This window comes from Anarhichas minor, unplaced genomic scaffold, assembly GCF_050575085.1.
Source record: "Anarhichas minor isolate MPS153535 unplaced genomic scaffold, ASM5057508v1 ptg000043l, whole genome shotgun sequence".
Classification (NCBI taxonomy): Eukaryota; Metazoa; Chordata; class Actinopteri; order Perciformes; family Anarhichadidae; genus Anarhichas; species Anarhichas minor.
The window spans coordinates 3,647,241-3,665,968 of record NW_027466489.1 but is presented as its reverse complement, the minus strand read 5'-3'; the positions used below and the strand labels follow the sequence as shown (position 1 = coordinate 3,665,968).

At 41.2% G+C, this 18,728-nt stretch overlaps 2 protein-coding genes across 4 annotated transcripts; one reads left to right on the top strand and one right to left on the bottom strand.

Annotated features, from left to right (window-relative positions):
• The first annotated feature begins 873 nt into the window (after positions 1 to 873).
• LOC142970455 (solute carrier family 2, facilitated glucose transporter member 11-like) lies at positions 874 to 5,914 on the top strand. The gene is made up of 12 exons (XM_076110680.1): positions 874 to 888; positions 1,652 to 1,750; positions 2,270 to 2,430; positions 3,092 to 3,216; positions 3,315 to 3,444; positions 3,667 to 3,815; positions 4,114 to 4,301; positions 4,409 to 4,519; positions 5,108 to 5,209; positions 5,290 to 5,365; positions 5,458 to 5,585; positions 5,689 to 5,914. Exons 1-12 carry the CDS (start codon positions 874 to 876, stop codon positions 5,881 to 5,883), a joined length of 1,479 nt encoding a protein of 492 aa, XP_075966795.1. The 3' UTR covers positions 5,884 to 5,914.
• A 268-nt stretch (positions 5,915 to 6,182) lies between these two features.
• patz1 (POZ/BTB and AT hook containing zinc finger 1) lies at positions 6,183 to 17,671 on the bottom strand. Of its 3 annotated transcripts, XM_076111082.1 has the most exons (6): positions 16,069 to 17,671; positions 15,431 to 15,494; positions 15,164 to 15,335; positions 13,396 to 13,554; positions 10,463 to 10,675; positions 6,183 to 10,064 (listed from the first exon to the last, which is right to left on the bottom strand). In XM_076111082.1, the coding sequence occupies exons 1-6, from the start codon at positions 17,289 to 17,291 to the stop codon at positions 9,586 to 9,588; spliced, it is 2,310 nt and encodes a 769-aa protein (XP_075967197.1). In that variant the 5' UTR covers positions 17,292 to 17,671; the 3' UTR covers positions 6,183 to 9,585. The 3 variants fall into 3 exon arrangements, with proteins under 3 accessions (XP_075967197.1, XP_075967198.1, XP_075967199.1); XM_076111083.1 differs by lacking the exon at positions 10,463 to 10,675 and having other exon boundaries at positions 16,069 to 17,670; XM_076111084.1 differs by lacking the exons at positions 10,463 to 10,675; positions 13,396 to 13,554 and having other exon boundaries at positions 16,069 to 17,669.
• Positions 17,672 to 18,728: the final 1,057 nt, after the last annotated feature.

Sequence of the window (18,728 nt, the reverse complement as noted above, 5' to 3'; positions counted from 1 at the left end):
CACGGTCCAGGCTTAAAACAAAGTGGGATAATGCTGTGACTGTTTGAGCTACAAACTCCTCCTCAAAATCAAATCAGCTGAGTCAGTGCCTCAGTTTAAAAAGTGTTTAAAAAACAACCTTCTTAGACTGGCATTTATAATATATATATATATTATATATATATATATATATATATATATATATATATATATATATATATATATATATTCTCTATCTTTGACCACTATTGAAATCACTGCATGTTTAATTTTATTTTCTGATGCTCTTTGTATTTTTGCACCTTCATTGTATGGTGATTTATTTTGTGAAGCACCTTTGTGAAGTTTATTATTTCCTCATGTTCGTCAAAGCGCCTCCAGAGTAAGATGGGACATCATGCAACGTCTTTAACAGGATGAGTTGTACATCCCTCAATGAGTAACCTGATCTTCATAAATCAGTGGATGTAATTTTTCTATATGTGCGTGTTCTATATTTACATAAGATTACTAATAATGTACAAACTGAACATGAGTTTAAATATACATCTGACCTGTGTTAATCTCACATAATCTTAAAATCACATAATCTTATACATTTTTTGCATGTGTGTGTGTGGTTTTTTTATTTTCTTTTTAAGACACCTCCCAGTAATGTTTAACTTTACCAGCAGCACTTTCTCGTAACAATCAGAGGAATCAACCAGACAGACCAGGTTGATTCTAGAGCAGCGGTTGGTCACCCCTTTTACGCACGTCATGGACATTATGATCTTCTAACACCATGAATGGACAACCAAAGAGTCCTGATGCGTAACTTCGGCCCCCTTTAAATTAAATGGTCCTCTCCTACTCTGTTCTGCAGCCAGCACCCAGAGAGCCAGCACAAAAAAGATGGAATCAAGAAAGGTAGGTGAACATTGTTACAAGAAAAAAGATTATCTTTACTTGTGATCCACAGTATTTTTTTAAATGCCTGCAAGTCAATCTGTATTTATAAAATGCATTTCATTTACTTAATGTATGCTACAAATGACCTGTACATGCATGAAGTGGTGGAGGATGTATTCTTCTTTACTCAAGTAAAAGTATTACATTACAAGTACAAGTCCTGCTGTAAACATTTAACTTAAGTTAAAGTACCTGTAGCTCTGTTTTGATAGAAATTATTTTACATTGATTAACAGCTTTTTTGTAATTTGAAAAGAGCCCCAGCCAAACTTCTGACCCAACATCGGTTTCACTTCCTCCACGATTGTCTCCTCAACTATAATTCTTGTAAAATATTATCAAGTGGGGGTCCGTGACCAAATGGGTCACGATTTTGTGGCTACTTAACACATAATCCTGGCCAGAAACTCACTCCGGTCAGGCTTTGTTGTGAACTTGTGTCTTCACTGGACAGTGAAATAAAAATCTGAACCACAGAATCCGACCTGAAATGAAATTCTGCATATCACTTCATTATTAGCAAAATGTACTTAAACTATCAAAAGTAGAAGTACTCGTAAATCAGAAAAAAAGAGCACTGTTAGTGTTTATAATTATATATTATATCACAAATAACATTTTATGATTCATCATATGATTTATACGTCTTAAATGTATATGACTGTCTAGTTTTTAAAAAAAAGGATGCGACAGTATATATGAGGTCTACTTGAAATTTCAGCTGCAGCACTGGAGGCTTTACCTGCTGTCGCTGGTGTTGGGAATTGGGGGGTCGTTCCAGTATGGGATTCAAGTTTCTGTCATCGCTTCTCCAGCAGTGGTAAGATTTATATTAGTTAGATGCAAAGAATGCATGTAAAAATAAGGTTTGCTGTATGAACTGAAACACAACCCTCTCACTTTACGCCCTTTGTTTCTCTTCTTCATTATTTCCTGTGGTGTCTGCACACAGTTAGTGTAGATAGAGGTATCAGGTCTCATTTTCTTCCCTTCAGAAAAAGCCACGTGCTGTCATTATTCTAACAGACCCGAGTAGATCATGTAACATAGTCAATATTATGTGTTTTTTTTTGGTGATTCTGTCAAATTCCTATTTCATTGTAACTATATTGTACATAGGGTGTGAATTGTGTTTCTTATTTCTATAAAGAACAGTAAATAATCCCCTGAAAACATGTCATAAGGAGAGAAAGTCAGAAAACTACCTGAAAAATGATCAATACATGTATTTTTCACTGTGATGGATCATTTACCTGAAGCAAGTTTCTGATTAAATTGTCAACCTGACAATCAGGAGACCACTTCAACATGTCCCTTGACCTCTCTGACCTTTCTGCAGCATATTCGGAGTTTTGTGAACCACACATGGCAGTTGAGGTACGGAGCTCCAGTGGATGATGCCACCAACCAGCTCATTTGGTCCTTCATCGTGGCTGTGTTGAGTCTTGGTGCCTGGGCCGGGGCTATTCACAGCGGCAGCCTTCCTGTCACTTACGGCAGGTGAGACACACACGCGAACACACACACACTCACACACAATCTGTGGGTTACATGAGGTTGTAAATTATTAGCAAACACTCAACAATTACTTGCTGACATCTCAGGTTTACAAACCTCTCAGACCTGCAAATAGTCTTGGAGCCAAAAGAACATTAATGTTCACTTTTAGTACGTCATGAGTCTGGTCTATTTTCTATTGTAAGCATTTTCACACAGTAAAACCGACCAGAATCAAGGGACGTTTTCAGCTACAACGGTTTAAAATACAATTACTTAAAAATGTAAAGCTAATTGTTTCAAAAGCTAAAAAGCAAATGTATTATTGTTGCTAGTATTAATATAATTAACCAATCAAGTTTCAGGTTTTGGTACACTCATTCGCTCTGTTGCTGAGAGTTCAATAAGAAGATGGATACAACGTTCATGTCCGTGCGATAAATAAGAAGTGTGTTACCTTTGGGACAGAGCCAGGCTAGCTGTTTCCCCCCCCCCCCCCATTTTCCCATTTGTCTGTGCTTCGCTAAGCTAATTGGTTGCTGGTGGTAGCTAACGAGTGTTGTCAATCTTCTCATCTGAATCTCAGCTGAAAAGTAAAAACGTGTGCATTTCCTAAGATGTCAAACTAGTCAAAAGATATTTGGTGTTTCTTTTGATTTTGCAGGAAAAAAACTCTCTTGTTCAACAACGTTGTGGCGATTGTCGCTGCTCTCATAATGCTCTTCAGTCGCATGGCCCAGTCTTTTGAGATGATCTTGCTGGGAAGATTTCTCTATGGATATAATGTTGGTATGTTCTGATAATGTGAAGTGTGTATATTAGTGTTTTTTAAATAGTTTTTGTGAGGTTTTTATTGTAATTTCTCTTAATCTTGTTGTTCTCCACAGGTCTAGGCTTGAGTGTACACCTCATGTATCTCGGGGAGTGTTCTCCAAAGAAACTCAGAGGTGTCATGACGCTCACAGGCTCAATCTTCATCGGATTTGGAAAAGTCATGGGTCAAATAATTGGCATTAAGTAAGAACTGATTGTTCCTAGTATCCACTTTAGTATTTATAGCAAGAAAAAGCCAAGACAAACTGGGCAGAAAAAGTACTTTTCTGGTTTCAAACTTAAGTGCAATACAATGTAAACTTGGTTTTCCTAATTAGTCAGGTTGATCAGCACAACGTTCTGTATAAAGATATCTTAATTGCTCCTGCCACTTATCAGATTTACTTTGTTTTGCACACTGTTTAGGGAACTCATGGGAACAGAAGAAATGTGGCCATACCTCTTAGCGATTGGTGGTATTCCTGCCATCCTGCAGTTTGTGACTCTGCCTTTCTTCCCTGAGACACCTCGATACCTTTACATCGACAAAGGAGACACTGAAGGCAGCAAAAAAGGTGAGTGGACACAGCAGACTCTGTACCTAGATGTCCACACAAGATCATAAGATTTACAAAGTCATTTTTGCAAGTTTAGATACAATTTTCCATTAACATTACCTTGCTGTAAAAGGCAAAACAAATGGCTGCCTGGATGAGTGTGGTCTCTAATAACTCTTCCTGCAACTTATCCAGCTATGGATGATTTGCACCATATCTTTTTAAGCTTAACAAGTGTGTTAAGTCGCTTCAGGTTAAGCATATAGACACAAACCTCCAGTATGACCCAGGATATGTATGTATATGCATGTAAAAGCCTTGCAGTGGCTGTGGCAGGAGGACAACTTAAAGCTGGAGCTGGACGACATGCAGAAAGAGAGGGAGAGCACACAGGGAGAGAAGGCGAAGTCTGTGAAGGATGTACTCCGCTCTCGTCGTGTGAGATGGCAGCTACTGACTCTGATCATCCCCTGTGCTGGAGTTCAGCTCTGCGGCATCAACGCTGTATGTTTATCATATAAAATATATATTAGCAACTGAGTTTTGTTTAGCACATGTTTAATGTTCGGCTTCATACAGTTTAATGGCTTATATTTCATTCTCTCATCCAGCTGTATTTTTACGCCTTTGACATCTTCCGCGAGTCTGGAGTGCCAGAGGACCAGATGCATTACTTGTCCATCGGTCTTGGAGCAACAGAGCTCGTCACCGTAACACTGTGTGTAAGTATCTCTTCAAAGTAGCATGAAACTGTATCATGAAACACCTGAAAGAAGATAACAATGCAGCACAAAACAACTTAGAGCTAGTGAGACTGGTGCTTGGTCTTGAAGGATTCTAAAATCTGGGTTTTGAGTTTGGATGCACATTAAATGATATCACAGTTTATGAACCTTTCCTGTACTGTACACAACCTGACCAGGTGATGATGGAAAGATAGTTCAGTACTACCATCCTGGTGAGGATACTGAGTGCTACATACATCTTTTATGTGTTATTTTTTCCATGGTCACTGGGTAGAGAAATTTCTCTTTATATTAGGATTCCAGTGGTGTATGATTTTACACTGTAATGTTTTGTTGTGGCCTGTTGGAGGGGAGATATTCTCTTCTTTATATTTGCGGGTTTTCTTACCAGTACGCTGGCATACTTCTTTGGTACATAGCTTGAAAAATTCAATCAATATAATCAAACAAAAAACAAATGGGTAAAAACAGTAATTGATTAATGATTAGTTACTTGTACTGAAGAACGGGTAGTCCTGTGTGATAAAAATATATATTTTATTCGACATCTCTGTTGTGTTTCAGTCCTTCTTGATAGATCGTGCCGGCAGAAAGAAGCTGATGGGCTATGGCTATTTACTGATGGGTATCACCATGTGTGTACTTACTGTCATGCTATCCATCAAGGTAAATATACTCAATCAGTTGCACCCTATCAGATAATATATTATAAATATATAATGATAAATGTTTCTCTTTTATTACAGGATCTGAATTCATGGATCCCGTATGTTAACATCGCTCTGATCTTTTGCGTTATCTGCATTTATGGACTTGGACCTTGTGAGTTTTCTGTTGCTTGTTCCCCAAAAGTGAATAACTTCATATATATATATATGAATATATATTATTATTTTTCTTTTTTCTTGTTAAAGCTGGAGTGTCTATGGCTCTTCCTGCGGACCTGTTCCTACAAGCCTGGCGTCCTTCTGCTTATGTGGTCAGTGGGTCTGTCAACTGGCTTTGCATGTTCCTCGTGGGGATGTTGTTCGGCTATATTGTGGTGAGAAAGCTGCTTTGTATCGAATCTTATTTCAAATATTCCATATACAGTATATTATACCTCTATTTTATCTAAATCTCTGTTTTTATGTGTATCTTTGCAGAATGGACTCGGGCAGTTCTGCTTCCTGATTTTCGTGGCTTACACCATCTTGAGTGCAGCATTTCTGATATATTTTGTCCCCGAGACCAAAGGAAAGACGATGATAGAGATCATGGAGGACTTCAACAAACTGAATTTCAAGAACAGGGGCGCTGACATTGAAAGGACTGATGTCGATCTTGCAACTCAATTTTAACATGTTTTTTTATAGTTTATTTATCACTTTCTTTCTGCATCTGAACGCTGTGATCATGTGAATCACATTAGCTACCTCTACAGGCACTTACTATATATACACGAATACACCATTAGTTAACTGTGAATTAATGAATCATATTACCTGTACCTACTGGAATAGTAGCGGACAGGCTTGCGGTCAGTGTTTGTCTATGCTGCTGCGGAGTAGTTGTAAAATAGCTCCCGATATCCAGACTGGGCCTGGATGGATTCATCCTTTCATCATCCACAAGTAATAACTTCAAGAGAAAGGTTGGGAACTTTTTCAATTGCAATTTATTTGATTCTCATCTCTGTACCAACAAGAATGGTGAGACTCAATGACAGAGTACAAAAACAAATATCTATAGAAAAGTATGCTTATATTGAAATATGTCCAAAGACGTTATAACAAAACATGTAGCTCATGTTTCTGAAGAGCAATCTTGTTGAGTACGATGATAAAATACCAAGTTAACATATTGTACATTTTCTGTGTGTGTTTTTATACAAAAGTGTCAATGCAAGTCACTCTGTACAATTCTTAACCTTTAGAAAAGAGGACCTTTTTTAATCCACTGCTGTGCACAATCAGTATTTGGAAGGCACTTTGCAACGGACCAAAAGCAGAAAGCAAACACATTTAGGCCTAAATACTCAACGAAAACACCTTTTACACTCGAGTACCAACACGAGTGAAACAAAATCATACATCCCGGTGAAGAACACAAACAAAGGAACATTATTTCCTCACAGCATCTTCCACCTGTTTTCAAAATAAACAACAACAAAAGCAACCCTTATCACTTTTAAGGAGTAAATACTAGTGCAGAGTGGATCAAAAAAGGAGGAAAAAACTTGGTTAAGACGTGAGTTTGGCAGCTGGCAGTGTGAGCGCTGCCAGAGCAGAGCGACAGTGAAACTATTACTGCCACCAACCAGTGATCGACATTCAGCCCCCAGCTCAGCTCGCAGGCCAGAACATCCAGTTTACACCTTCAATCAAATGGCCATAACTTAACATCCCTCCACATGGACAAGAAAAACAATCTGTATATGTACAGGACCACCCTTGACAAACACTGATCATATTGGTTGGTTCATATATATTTATATTTATATATATATATATATATATATATATATATTTATAGAATGTGTATATGAATGGTGTATATACACTTGTTACAATCACAACGTAAGCATAAATAATATAGGAATGTACTGAATTTAACAGCCTAAATTACACACAAATAATAATTAAACAGAAAGCAGGAAACACAGAAACAACTTTTTACAGACAATCACGACACTCACTCTCTCTCTCTCTCTCTCACTCACACACACACACACACACACACACACACACAGCGTGCACACGGTTTGATTTGCATCATGATACAGGTTTTACAACACAAGAAAAAGAAGAAAAAAAACACCAACCTATGAAAAAGATGTTAATCAACTGATGTGAGAGGTCAATAAGATACAAGATGATTACATTTTAATTTTGAATTATTTTAGTTTGTCTTCTGACAAGCCAATTTTCTATAGTATAGCCAAGTTTGGGTATTTACAAGACTACGGGGAAGTACGTCATGATTGTGAAAAGGGTCTGTGTTTTAATTTTTAATTGTTTTAACCAAAACCAAATGAATTTAACTTGCAGGGAATTGATCTTCACACATTTTTTTTCCTAATCAGTAACATACGGTCTACTTATTAAAGATGCAAAAAACTAATTCAGCAGCGTAGAAATGTTCATAACGGTGTGAAAGTGGAGCGAGGTTTCAAATGACGCAAAGCAATGCAGAAACGTGTGTGAGAGGCTCCCATTGTGTATTGATTTGAGGAACCGTTCAATTTAGTCTGTCGTCATCACAGCAATGTCTCGGTTCAACATTTTGGATAAACACATTTTGACGGCAAGACACTCGGATGGATAGCTTACGCCTTAACCTCGCGACCATTAGTGCAAACACAAGACGAGTCGTCTGCTGTCAGCACAAGCAAATCTGACAGCAGGTTGGTGAGCAATACAAGAAGTGCAGGTGATAAAGAAGAAAGAACAGAGAAATAAAGTGAGCTTAATTACTAGTCTGTAAAAGTAGCATTACTTTTGGTAGGTCCAGAGGCTGGTGGATCAGGGTGTGACCCCGTCTTCAAACCCCCCAAACTTTTGCACAACACACACACACACACACACACACACACACACACAACCACACATCTCCATTTAACATAATTTAGAGTGAAAAGTTATCAAAACCAGAAAATCACAAGATTCTTTTTTTTTTGTTTGACAATTTCTTTTTTAAGTACACAAAACCGAGGGCATGAATAAGTTAATAAAATATAATCTACATTTCTTAAAATATATAGTGAAAATATACCTTACCTTGGTCCCTGTTAAATGTACACAGCTGATTTAACACCAAACAAACAAGGGGGGGGGGGGTGTCTCATTCCTAACGAGCTCAAGGCATGTTTCAAGACAAATTAAAGGCTAAAAATATATTATCCTGGGAAAGTTCATTTTTAAAAGTATCCCTGCACACTATTCATTTTTAGTTATCATGGCTTTCCACTCCTTACTTCATTTTTGTACACATCGAACATAAATCCCTCCAGCTGTTACGTCAGTGTAACTCTGCTCCCCGATTAAGATTCACGCCCGCTCAGGTAAATGGTGAATGACAACTCGTCAAAGGCTTTGTTAAATGCTTCTCAGTGGGACTACAAGCATTTTTAAAGCTCTGGTTCTGAAAAACTAAACTATAAGAAAGCTGTGGTGCTAGTAGAGCTTTAAACAACGCTACTTTTTCCATTTTGTAGGCATTTCTAATTTCTGTGATTGGCCAGGTTTTATGGTGCCAGATGAGTTTTTAAATTGGATCAACACAGGTCTTAAAAGTGCTTCTTAACTGTGATTCTGACAATAGTTATTAATTAAGGTCCTTGACAGCTAGCAGTGCTTCTCAGAGGCCGGCAAACTGATAGAAATCAGTTCAACAGTAAAAGTGTCATGAAATATGCCGTGGGCCTGTTAGGGATGTGTCTCAGAAAACCTGCTATCAAAATTGAGGCCAAAACAAAATCTTAAAAGAAGCAGAGAACAACATAAATACAGAATTCAGCCCTCTTGTTGCTCTGAGTTAAAGACATCTGGTTACAGCTTTTAAGGGAAGGAGGATTGTGAAGCATTAAAGTCATTGAAACGGCCAAGGGTTGATTTACGAGGTACATCAGAGCAGTTAAAGTGGGCGAACAGACAATAAGCAATTACTTTTTTAAAGGTTGCGGAAAATAATTCCTCTCATGTCAAGAAACGTTTGTGCAGCTAAGAAAGCTCAAACAACACACAAGCCAAAAACAAATGAAAGAATACCAAACATAACTTCAACAGACCCACATCAGATAAAAGGAAATAAAACCTTCATGTCCTTTCTTTATAAAGGAAATTCAAACACTGTGCACTCACTTTTTATGCTCTGAAAAAATAGAAAAAGTAGGAATCGTATGGCAGTCTGTGAGAAAAATATTGGATACACATTGAGTCACGCAACAAAACAGAAAAAGTAGCCTGGAGTCAAAGTGATTCCCAAATACAGAGCGTCTTCTGTGGGCGACCAGGCTGCTTTGTCCGAAGAAAAGGGGATTTGCTAGAACTTCAGCAAATATGTCACTTCCCTCCAAAGTCTATTCCACTCTGACCGGCCTCAGCATCCACCAGTGAAGAGGCAAAAGCAGACTGGACTATCTGAAAGCCAAAAGACTCGAGAAGGGACATGTTTTGTTGCGGGGAGAAGGGAGAGGTGAGGGAGGGGGACAGCTCATTTAAGCCCGACCCTGAAACCCCCTGGGCCTTCTGGGCTTTGTGAACTCTGTGCTGGTGCTTGTTGAGGTAGGACTTGGTGCGAAAGGCCTGACCGCAGATGCCACAGGTAAACTTCTTCTCGGGATCCGTCTTGGCTTTAGATCCCTCCGGGGAGCCCAAGGCCTCCGCAGAGGCTCCGTTGCAGGCTAAGGAGGGCATCTCGAGCTCCGGCCCGTCAGGTTTGTGTGGAGATTTAAGCTCGTCACCGTTGGACAATTCCCCGAATGAAGGATCGGATTCTTCTGATTCCAGATGAGGACATTTCCCAGTGTTTTCCTGCCCGTCTGTGGTAAGCACAGCATGGATAGGAAGGAGAGTGAGACAGAGAGAGAGAAATGGGAGAAAAGGTAGGCATGAATTAGGACAAATGGATTGTAAAAGGTTTTGAATATTGCAACTTTAATCCAGTAGGTGGTTGGCACCTGCAAAAGCTTAAACATTTAACTTGAGTTACTTTAGTGAAAAGGCATCAAGTACAAGTAGAACAAATTGTGGCTCTACATTTTATAGACCAATCACTAAATATAGTAAAAGAAAACTGTTGCTACAGCATTAAACTATACAATCATCTATCTCAGTCCATGTGACCAGCGTCCACTGACAGTTCTGCTGCGCTCCTCCTACCAGCGCTAGCACCATGCCCCCCACCCACCCTCCCTCCCTCCTGCTGGACTGTACTGACCTGCAGCAGGCCCATGGACGGGGAAGCCCGGCACCCCGCCAGAGCGACAATCCCAGAAATATGGAGCCCCACCTGCCTTCCCCATGAGCAGCTCAGGCTGCAGGCCCAAGGCTGGAGGCCCAGGCTGGGGAAGAGCTGGGTGTCCAGAGAGCCCATGAAAGCGAACCTCTGCCTCAGACGAGGTGAGAAGCAGCTGGCGACTGGCGCACAGGTCTACACAACACCCGGCCAGGGAGAAAGGAAGGGGAGGGGGGGCAGACATAACAGGCCGGCGGAAACCATACGGAGAGAATTACCTTCATTTTATCACTAGCACTTGAAATGCTTCTTTTTAAACAAAGTGAACAAGACAGTTTTGCTAGTTTGAATGAATCCTTGTCGAGTGAATCCAATCACTAAAGCTGTCAACGATTCATTCATTCACTTTTTCCTCTTCACCCTTCCAGCAAAACACCAACTCCTTGAACAAGGTGACTTGTGACACAAATAATTATTGAAATTATTAGTTATCGACTAAAAACAGATATTATTTGTGAAAATACACAAGAAGTGAATCCTCCATATTACTAAACAATCTACATTCATCACATAAAATGTCATCAATTGTCATTTCAGTGCAGACCTTTCTCACAGTGGATGTTTTGACGTATTTAAAAACATAACACAACCGTAACAATGCCGGGACCCACTGTGCATACCGACACACCTGAATGAGAAAGTCATCGTTAATGTCATTAGTTGCACCTGTGTGTCCTGTTGTAACATGTCAGCATATCCCTGTGAGAAAAGCCCATACTGTGTATAACTAAATATAATGTTCACACATACAACTTGTTGTTCCCACAAATGAAATGACACCTAATGAAGACTAATTATAGTGACAGTACACACTTCAGGACGTGGCCATTTCCAAGGATAAATCCCGTTTTCAGCTTTAAAATGTATCTGATGTGTTTTATCACTCAATTAACCAAATCATTAAAACCAATGATTGCAAACTCCATTGCGTTTTCACTCAATTTGTACTATTCATTATTCAAATATTCACAGTCTTTAGCTTTAACTTTGGTATCTGCTTAGCTGATCTCTATTTGCTATGTGACAGTCGGTCAACTGTCCACGGTGCTGAAGGAAAACACATTTATACGACTGCAACAAGAGGTCTGCTCATTTAGTGACACTCATACCAGGAGAGAATCGGGGAGGATCACCAGAGAATGACTCCACAACCAATTACATAAGTCCACTAGTTCTCTCATAGCTTCAACAATGCTATTTTGCTACTGAACCATCTTGGATAGAAGCAGAAAAAAAAGACAATTCTTGCATAACAGCATAACCTGAGCAAGCAAACAAAACACGATGTTGCTACATGAAAAATACGCCGCATCTTTTGACACCTAATGCAGGAACATGTTGACCTGGTAGATCTGTGGGTCATTGCGTAGTGCGACATGTTGTTCTTGTCTCAAACCTGCTGGCGAACACAATGGGAGCCAACATTGATTTTAACATCCTGGATTCAAAGGAAACTGCTAACTCCTAATTAGCTTGTCACGTCTCAACTTGCTTTTCACCTGCCCGGCCAGAAGGTAAACTATTGATTGAATGATAATACCACTAGTAAAAAAAGAGGCTTGTACAGTTTCTCAAATTAACTCTAGCTCAAAAAACCGATAATGGCAAATACCAACATGTGTTAATGCACCTGCAACCACTTGCCTATCATGATGGAATCTAGATGATGTTAAACAAGGTGACCATGATTGGTTTTAATGATTTACTTGGAGGCTAATGGTTTCACCGTCTATCACTTCTAGAAGCAGAAGCAGCTCTCATGATAATCAATAACTTTTGATAGCCGACCTCAGTTTGGTAACTAGCCAAATAACATATTTTTCAAATGCTCTGCACTCATGCGTAATTCACATAATTCAATTTAAAGAAGTGCAATCAACGGATGTAAATATTGTCTGCCATAATGTTAAATGTGGCTCACAGTTCGCTGTGCACTGTCTCTATGCAACTGGTTCTACCATGTTTTCAATGAATCCTGGGCGAATGGAGCACACGTTAGGACACTCATGCAACACTGTGCATTGCTGAACAACTGCTGATGGACCAGCCAAGCAGAAACACCAGACGATGCCATGGCCATGCTGGACAGACACACACGGACAGACACACACACACACACACATAAAAAAAGTGACTTAGCACTCCAAAATCATACATGGTCATGTGTAAGAGAACTATGACGTCGAGACAACTTCTTCATCTTCAATGACGTGTATGTGACGATAGGGAACTTAAAATGTGTTTGTATTACGTTCCCAAATGTCCCGCCTTATAAAGAGCCAAGTTTTGTATAATGTAGTGTTTTAGTACCAGAGGTGCACATAGTAGCAGGTGTCCTTACTTAAACTACAGAAAGGGCATGGTTTCACTTCTGTATGTGAGTAAAGGAGTTGTCTGCCCATTGACTTGCTTGTATTCTATAGTAAGAGAATACTGCTCATAGATACAGCAAATTAACAATTCTAACCTTTGACATGGAGTCAGTGAAACTTCTGAGAACACACTGGTACTTCCAGCAGTCCTCTAGCTCTTAATGTTCCAGTATGTTGAGCGACCCTAACCCTGACTACCTGCCTAATCATATAGAGAGAATATCCTTACAGGAAGTGTCAAATACTACAAGCTGTGGTTCGGTGCACTCTGCCCCCTCTGGATGAAAGACATCGACAGTTAGCGAGCAGAAAGACAACCAGCACAAAATATTTGAGCGCAAAGCTTGGCAGCAGATGTTGACGTGTGCTTGTGTTTTTAAAAAAACATACACAAACAATGCAGCAGCATGTTTCTCCAAATAGCAGCGGAGCAAATGAAAGCCAGAAACATGAGAGTTTGGGGCGGGGCGGGCGGCTGCTTGCCTTCCACTGAGCACTGGCGTCCCATGTGGTAAGGGGTGCCGTTGTGCATCTGCAGCTCCCCCCTTGGCTCAGGGAAGGTGTGCATTGTGGCAGAGGGGGGCAGTGGAGAGCCATGGTGTGTCTTTATATGCACCTTAAGGTAGGACGCAGTGGAGAAACCTGGGACCAGAAGAACAGAGAACAAGGCAGTTGTTTTGACACACCTCGAGGCCTCGACTATGAGGAGGGGCGCCCTGGCTATTTGCTGTCGACGATCTGTCAGATACCGCGATTGGTTTGACCCAGACAACTTTGAAACAATAATGATTTATTGAGGATAAGTTGAATTAATATTTATCGCTTTGAATTGTATCTCGCAATAGTGAAGAGCGTCACTGTGATCACCCCAACCAAACCAAGAGTGATGCACATCGTAAAGAGATGTTCTTAAATGATCACAATACTTTCATTCTTGTTTCCCTCTCTGATTGTTTACAGATGCATCAGCAGGTACACATCTGGCTATATCGCTGACCAGCTATCTCACCTCCTCCACTGATCGATTTCTTTTTACCTCAGCACTTCTCCACCATCTTCAATTTAATATATTTATTGATGGCTTTTTTTTTTTATGCTTTACCCTTTAACCTACTTTATCCATTATTCTTTCAGTTGCAGCTTTGTGCATTTCATGTTCCACTCTTATCTTGTTTGTACTTGTATTTGTAAATCTAACACTGCTTTTATTGTCTTGCGTACAAAGCGCAAAACAGGATACACAACGTTTATTTGACCTCTCTGTATAGATAAAGGTTAAACTAACAAAAAAAACAAAAAATAGAGTGCAACCAAGGCGACAGGAGGAGACCAAGGGTGTGAGGTGATTTTGGTGTCGTGGCCACAGCCAATGGTATTGGCCTCTAGTGCTCTACGAGCACAAAAAAAGAAGAAGCCTAGGAAGCTTAAAAAACGTTTCCAGCATGTAGCACCCAGACTGAATGTACAAAATAGGGGCCAACTTTCACACGTATTTTGGACATTCAGTGAGTGCATTTCATCTCGTCTACAGACAGATAATTATAAATATTTTGTGCAACTCAATCCAACCTATCCCTGAAAGACACAATTTTACAAACATTGCATTTGAGTGGCACCATCAATTTAGGGAGCGTACAACACACACACCCTGAACAAGACTTTGGGAGATGTCAGGGGTCTTTATGCTTCCTCCTGTGGCAGAAAATAAATACACAGTGGAGGTGCCAACACAGACAAAAACAACAGCACACGTTGAGGTGTGACTTTCTCTCCCATGTTATGTCTTTCGTGCTAGGATGTACTTTATGTCCTATGTGCACTTGCACTTATTTGAATAGTTGACACATTGCACCAATAGATCACGGATCAACTCTTAGACAACTCTTGGTCAACCGGAGCTTTTTAGTTACGCTTTTACAGTCATGGCACGCTCATGACGGTCTACCTTCAGAGTGGGCCAGGAGATCCGAAGTGTTTTGGACCGAGTACTAATTTTACATTACAAATAAACAAAGTAATTCAATGAAAATGTATTAATTGCAATAGCATGACCGTAACTCCAGACATTCTTTATTTCTCTTGGAACACAACGCAGAGCCAGACAAATACCAAAACCGGATTACGGCAATTTGTTCTCCTCTGAATGTTCACGACTTCAGTACCAACTGAATATTTGTGTGGACACGAGGCGGAGGTGTTTCAGAGGAGCCTGTAACAGTGCGGTGCATGCTGATGTATTTTAAACAAGTACCTTTGTTGCAAATGCCACAGTAGTTGTGCGTCCCTTCACTGTGTTTCTTGAGGTGGTCCGTCATGTAGGCAGCTCGCAGAAACTTGCCACAAACTTTGCAGGGGATTTTGTCTTCATGGCATGCGAGGTGTGACCGGAGGCGATCTCTTGTCGCAAAAGAGGCATTACAAATCTGAAATACAGAAATAAACTTGTTAACTCTTTTCTCACATATCATAGTTTAATATATTAACGCTGAGACTCGGAGATATATATATTGAATGTTACCTGGCACTTGTGGGGTCTCTCTGTTGTGTGAACCTGTTTGATATGTCCATTTAGGTGGTCTGGTCTAGAAAGAAAAAAGGAAAATTCATCTAAATTTCAACATATTTCCACACACCTAAAGACCAGTACACTTCTTGTCATCAAACATTTGGTGAAAAACTTCCACCCTCTCCCTCATCACATTTTGGGATTATTTTTTAGCAGTTAGCAGTTAACCTCCAGAGCAGTAGATGGTGACAGTGAGCCTGAGAAACTGCATTGAAGCCAAATGACTCAGATGACAAGTCAACAATTCAGCAGTTTCCCCAACAACAGAAACCTACAGGTGTGTGTATGAGAACACCTGTAGGTTTCTGTTGTTGGAGAGTGTGTCTCACACACACACACACACACACACACACACACACACTTTTGGGTTTGAACTATGCCCTCTCTCTCTATCAATTAGTAGCAACTCAAAAGAAGGACTTCATGTAGCATACATCACTTAATACCTGCGTCTCACGTGCAGGTATAGAGTTGCACCTGTGAGAATCAGTGTCCTGTGTGGTTTGAGGGCATTGGGGGACAGTCACAGTTGTTCTACAACTTCAAAACACACAACATACCGTCAGTGTGATAAAAAAAGTTAAACTCACCTTGAAAACCCTTTACCACAGCTTTGGCACACATATGGTTTGCCGACTGAGCCGTCGTGGGACCGCACATGGTACGACATCCTGTCCTTGCGTTTGAACCGGAGCCCGCACACATGGCACGCGTACGGCTTCTCCCCAGAATGGGAGAGCTTGTGTCGGTTCAGGTGGTAAACGTCGCGGAAAACTTTACCGCAAATGTCACAGCCGACGTGCCGCCTGGTCCTCTCCCGTTTGCGGCCGTTGTCCATCGTCAGCCCTCCGTGTAACTGCACGCCGTTCTCCACCAGACCAGACGGGGACATTAAAGAAATGCCCGCCGTTGACAGGCTGTCACCGACGTTGTTTACATCGCCGCTGTGGGCTCCGTGCTGCGCTTCGTGGTTCTTCAACCGGGAAGCCTCTGTGAAAGCCTTACCGCAAGTCCCGCAAGGAAACAGCACAATGTCTTTCTGGGTGCTGTTGTTTAACTGCACAGCCTCCACAACCCCGCCAGCTTTCTTTGGTCTCCCCCGGTTTCGTTTGGACCCCGGGGAGCCCGCGTCGTGCTGAAACGTGTTGCCCAGCATTTCCGTTGATGGGGACACGGACAGTCCTTCGACGGGCTCCAATATTGGCATCGACGATTCGCTGCCGCCCTCCAACAACACGACAGTGGTGTTTCCACTCCCATCCACATGCATCTGTGCATTGTTAGGGAAGCCTTGGCCGTTCACCAGCATTCCCGTTCCGTTCACGAGACCCTGCTGCGTGGCCACCGTGGCCTGGAAGAGGCTGGCATCTCCTCCGCGTGAAGTCGGGACGAGGATTTGAACGTTGGACTGCTTGATTACCTCCTGACAGATCTCTATGACCGACCGCATCAGCAGGAACTTGGCAGCTGTCATCAACTCGGGAAAGCACTCCAGTCGCACCACGATCCTGGAGGTGTAGGCGAAGTCCAGGACGTCTTTAAAAACTTTGGGGCTGATAGTGTGCATCTCCAGCTCCTTGGTGTCACCGTCGCCCTCCAGCTGGCGGCTGAAGACCGACTCGAAATACTCGCTGCACGCGGCTAACACAGCCTTGTGTGCGGGGAAGCTCTCCTCGCCGACGCGTAAGATCACATCGCAGAACCTGCCTCCATCTTTCCTCTGAATGTTGAGGTTGTGTAGCATCTCCGCACTGTGCTTGCTCACCTGATAGGTGTACGAAGAAGTCCAAGACGGCTCCGCTACCTTCTCCATGCCGAATGCATCCAATAACAATGGTTAGCGACGACGGTCGGAGAAATGACGGTTTTTCGGTGTAACGATTTCGATCAGTTGATACCAGCTAGCTACAAAAATCCAAAACCAACCGCCCCTCCCCGTCGCTTTAGCATCTACCGTTAACGTTAGCAGTAGCAGGGAAAAATGGCAGCCCCCCAGCTTCCTGTGAACTCTGACCCTGGTTTCTTGAGGGGTGGGGGTCGCTCTTGTTTGGTGAAAAATGTTTCTCTCGGGGTTTATATTAACTCTGTATTTTTGTTTAATGAATATCTTATTATAACGGTTATAGGAGTAACGTTAGAGCCCCAGCACCGCAGGGGTCTCTCACGTCTTCAAGCCGGAACGTTAACACGCAGGTCTCTTCCTGCCTGGTCGGTCTGTGAAACCCCTCCCCCAACACACCAACCACTAATAATGAAACACCCCCTTTCCTCTGTGCGAGTGCAGTCTGTACGCATGTAAAGCCTCATACTGTACGAGCCAGCGGGGGTAAGCTACAAGAACAAAGGTGTCCGTGAAATGCAACGTCTGGCATGAGTAGACGCCGGTGTTATTGTAAACGTCAACTTCTAGTATCTGTAGAAAGTATTAAACAGTAGATTATCAATTTGGAGATTGTGGATGAGTGTTTGGCATTTTTTAACAGGATCTTAAATGATCAATTTCATTTTATAACCAGTTTCAAAATAATTATACTTGAAAACATTGAGATTCCAATAAATGTGTCCACTCTTATACACAAGGGGGCACTTCTGACACTTAAATACAATCTTTAATAATACAATTCATTCCACCACTATGGGGAAAATAACCACAAAACACCTGACAGTGTCAACAAATTGGCGTTACTGTAGCCCACTGCATTGGAGTAGAGCCTTATCCATATTTCAAGGTAGATACCAATTAAAAACAAAAAAGCTTCCATAATGCCATAGCTTTTTAGGTTTTCTTAAATGTGATCGTTAAAGAATTGTGACCAAGAAGTTGTAAATAGATAATTATCCAGTAAGACCTCAACATATTTGACCTTTCTGCAACTACATGTCTTGTCAAATATTGGCCCACATACTCACCAATGCTGTGATATCTGCAACAAGCCCATCGGCCTGGCAAATTAAATCAGCCTAGCTCTCTACGTTGGACTGTAGACTTGAACCAAATCAGCAGGTAACTCTTAAATCTCAAGTAGCACAACCATAGTTACCGAGTATCCTTACATACTGTATGCAATAAGTGGTTTTACTTTTTACTAATATTTTGGATGAGCTTAGAAAGAACCTGCATGACAACTTCCAGCATTTCTCCTAGAAAGTACAGCCAACAGTAGAAAAAAGGACATTCTCTCACTTGCTCAGTGTTTGTGAGTTCAGACTTACACACACTGGTCACTTTACTGAAGGTACACCTGTACAG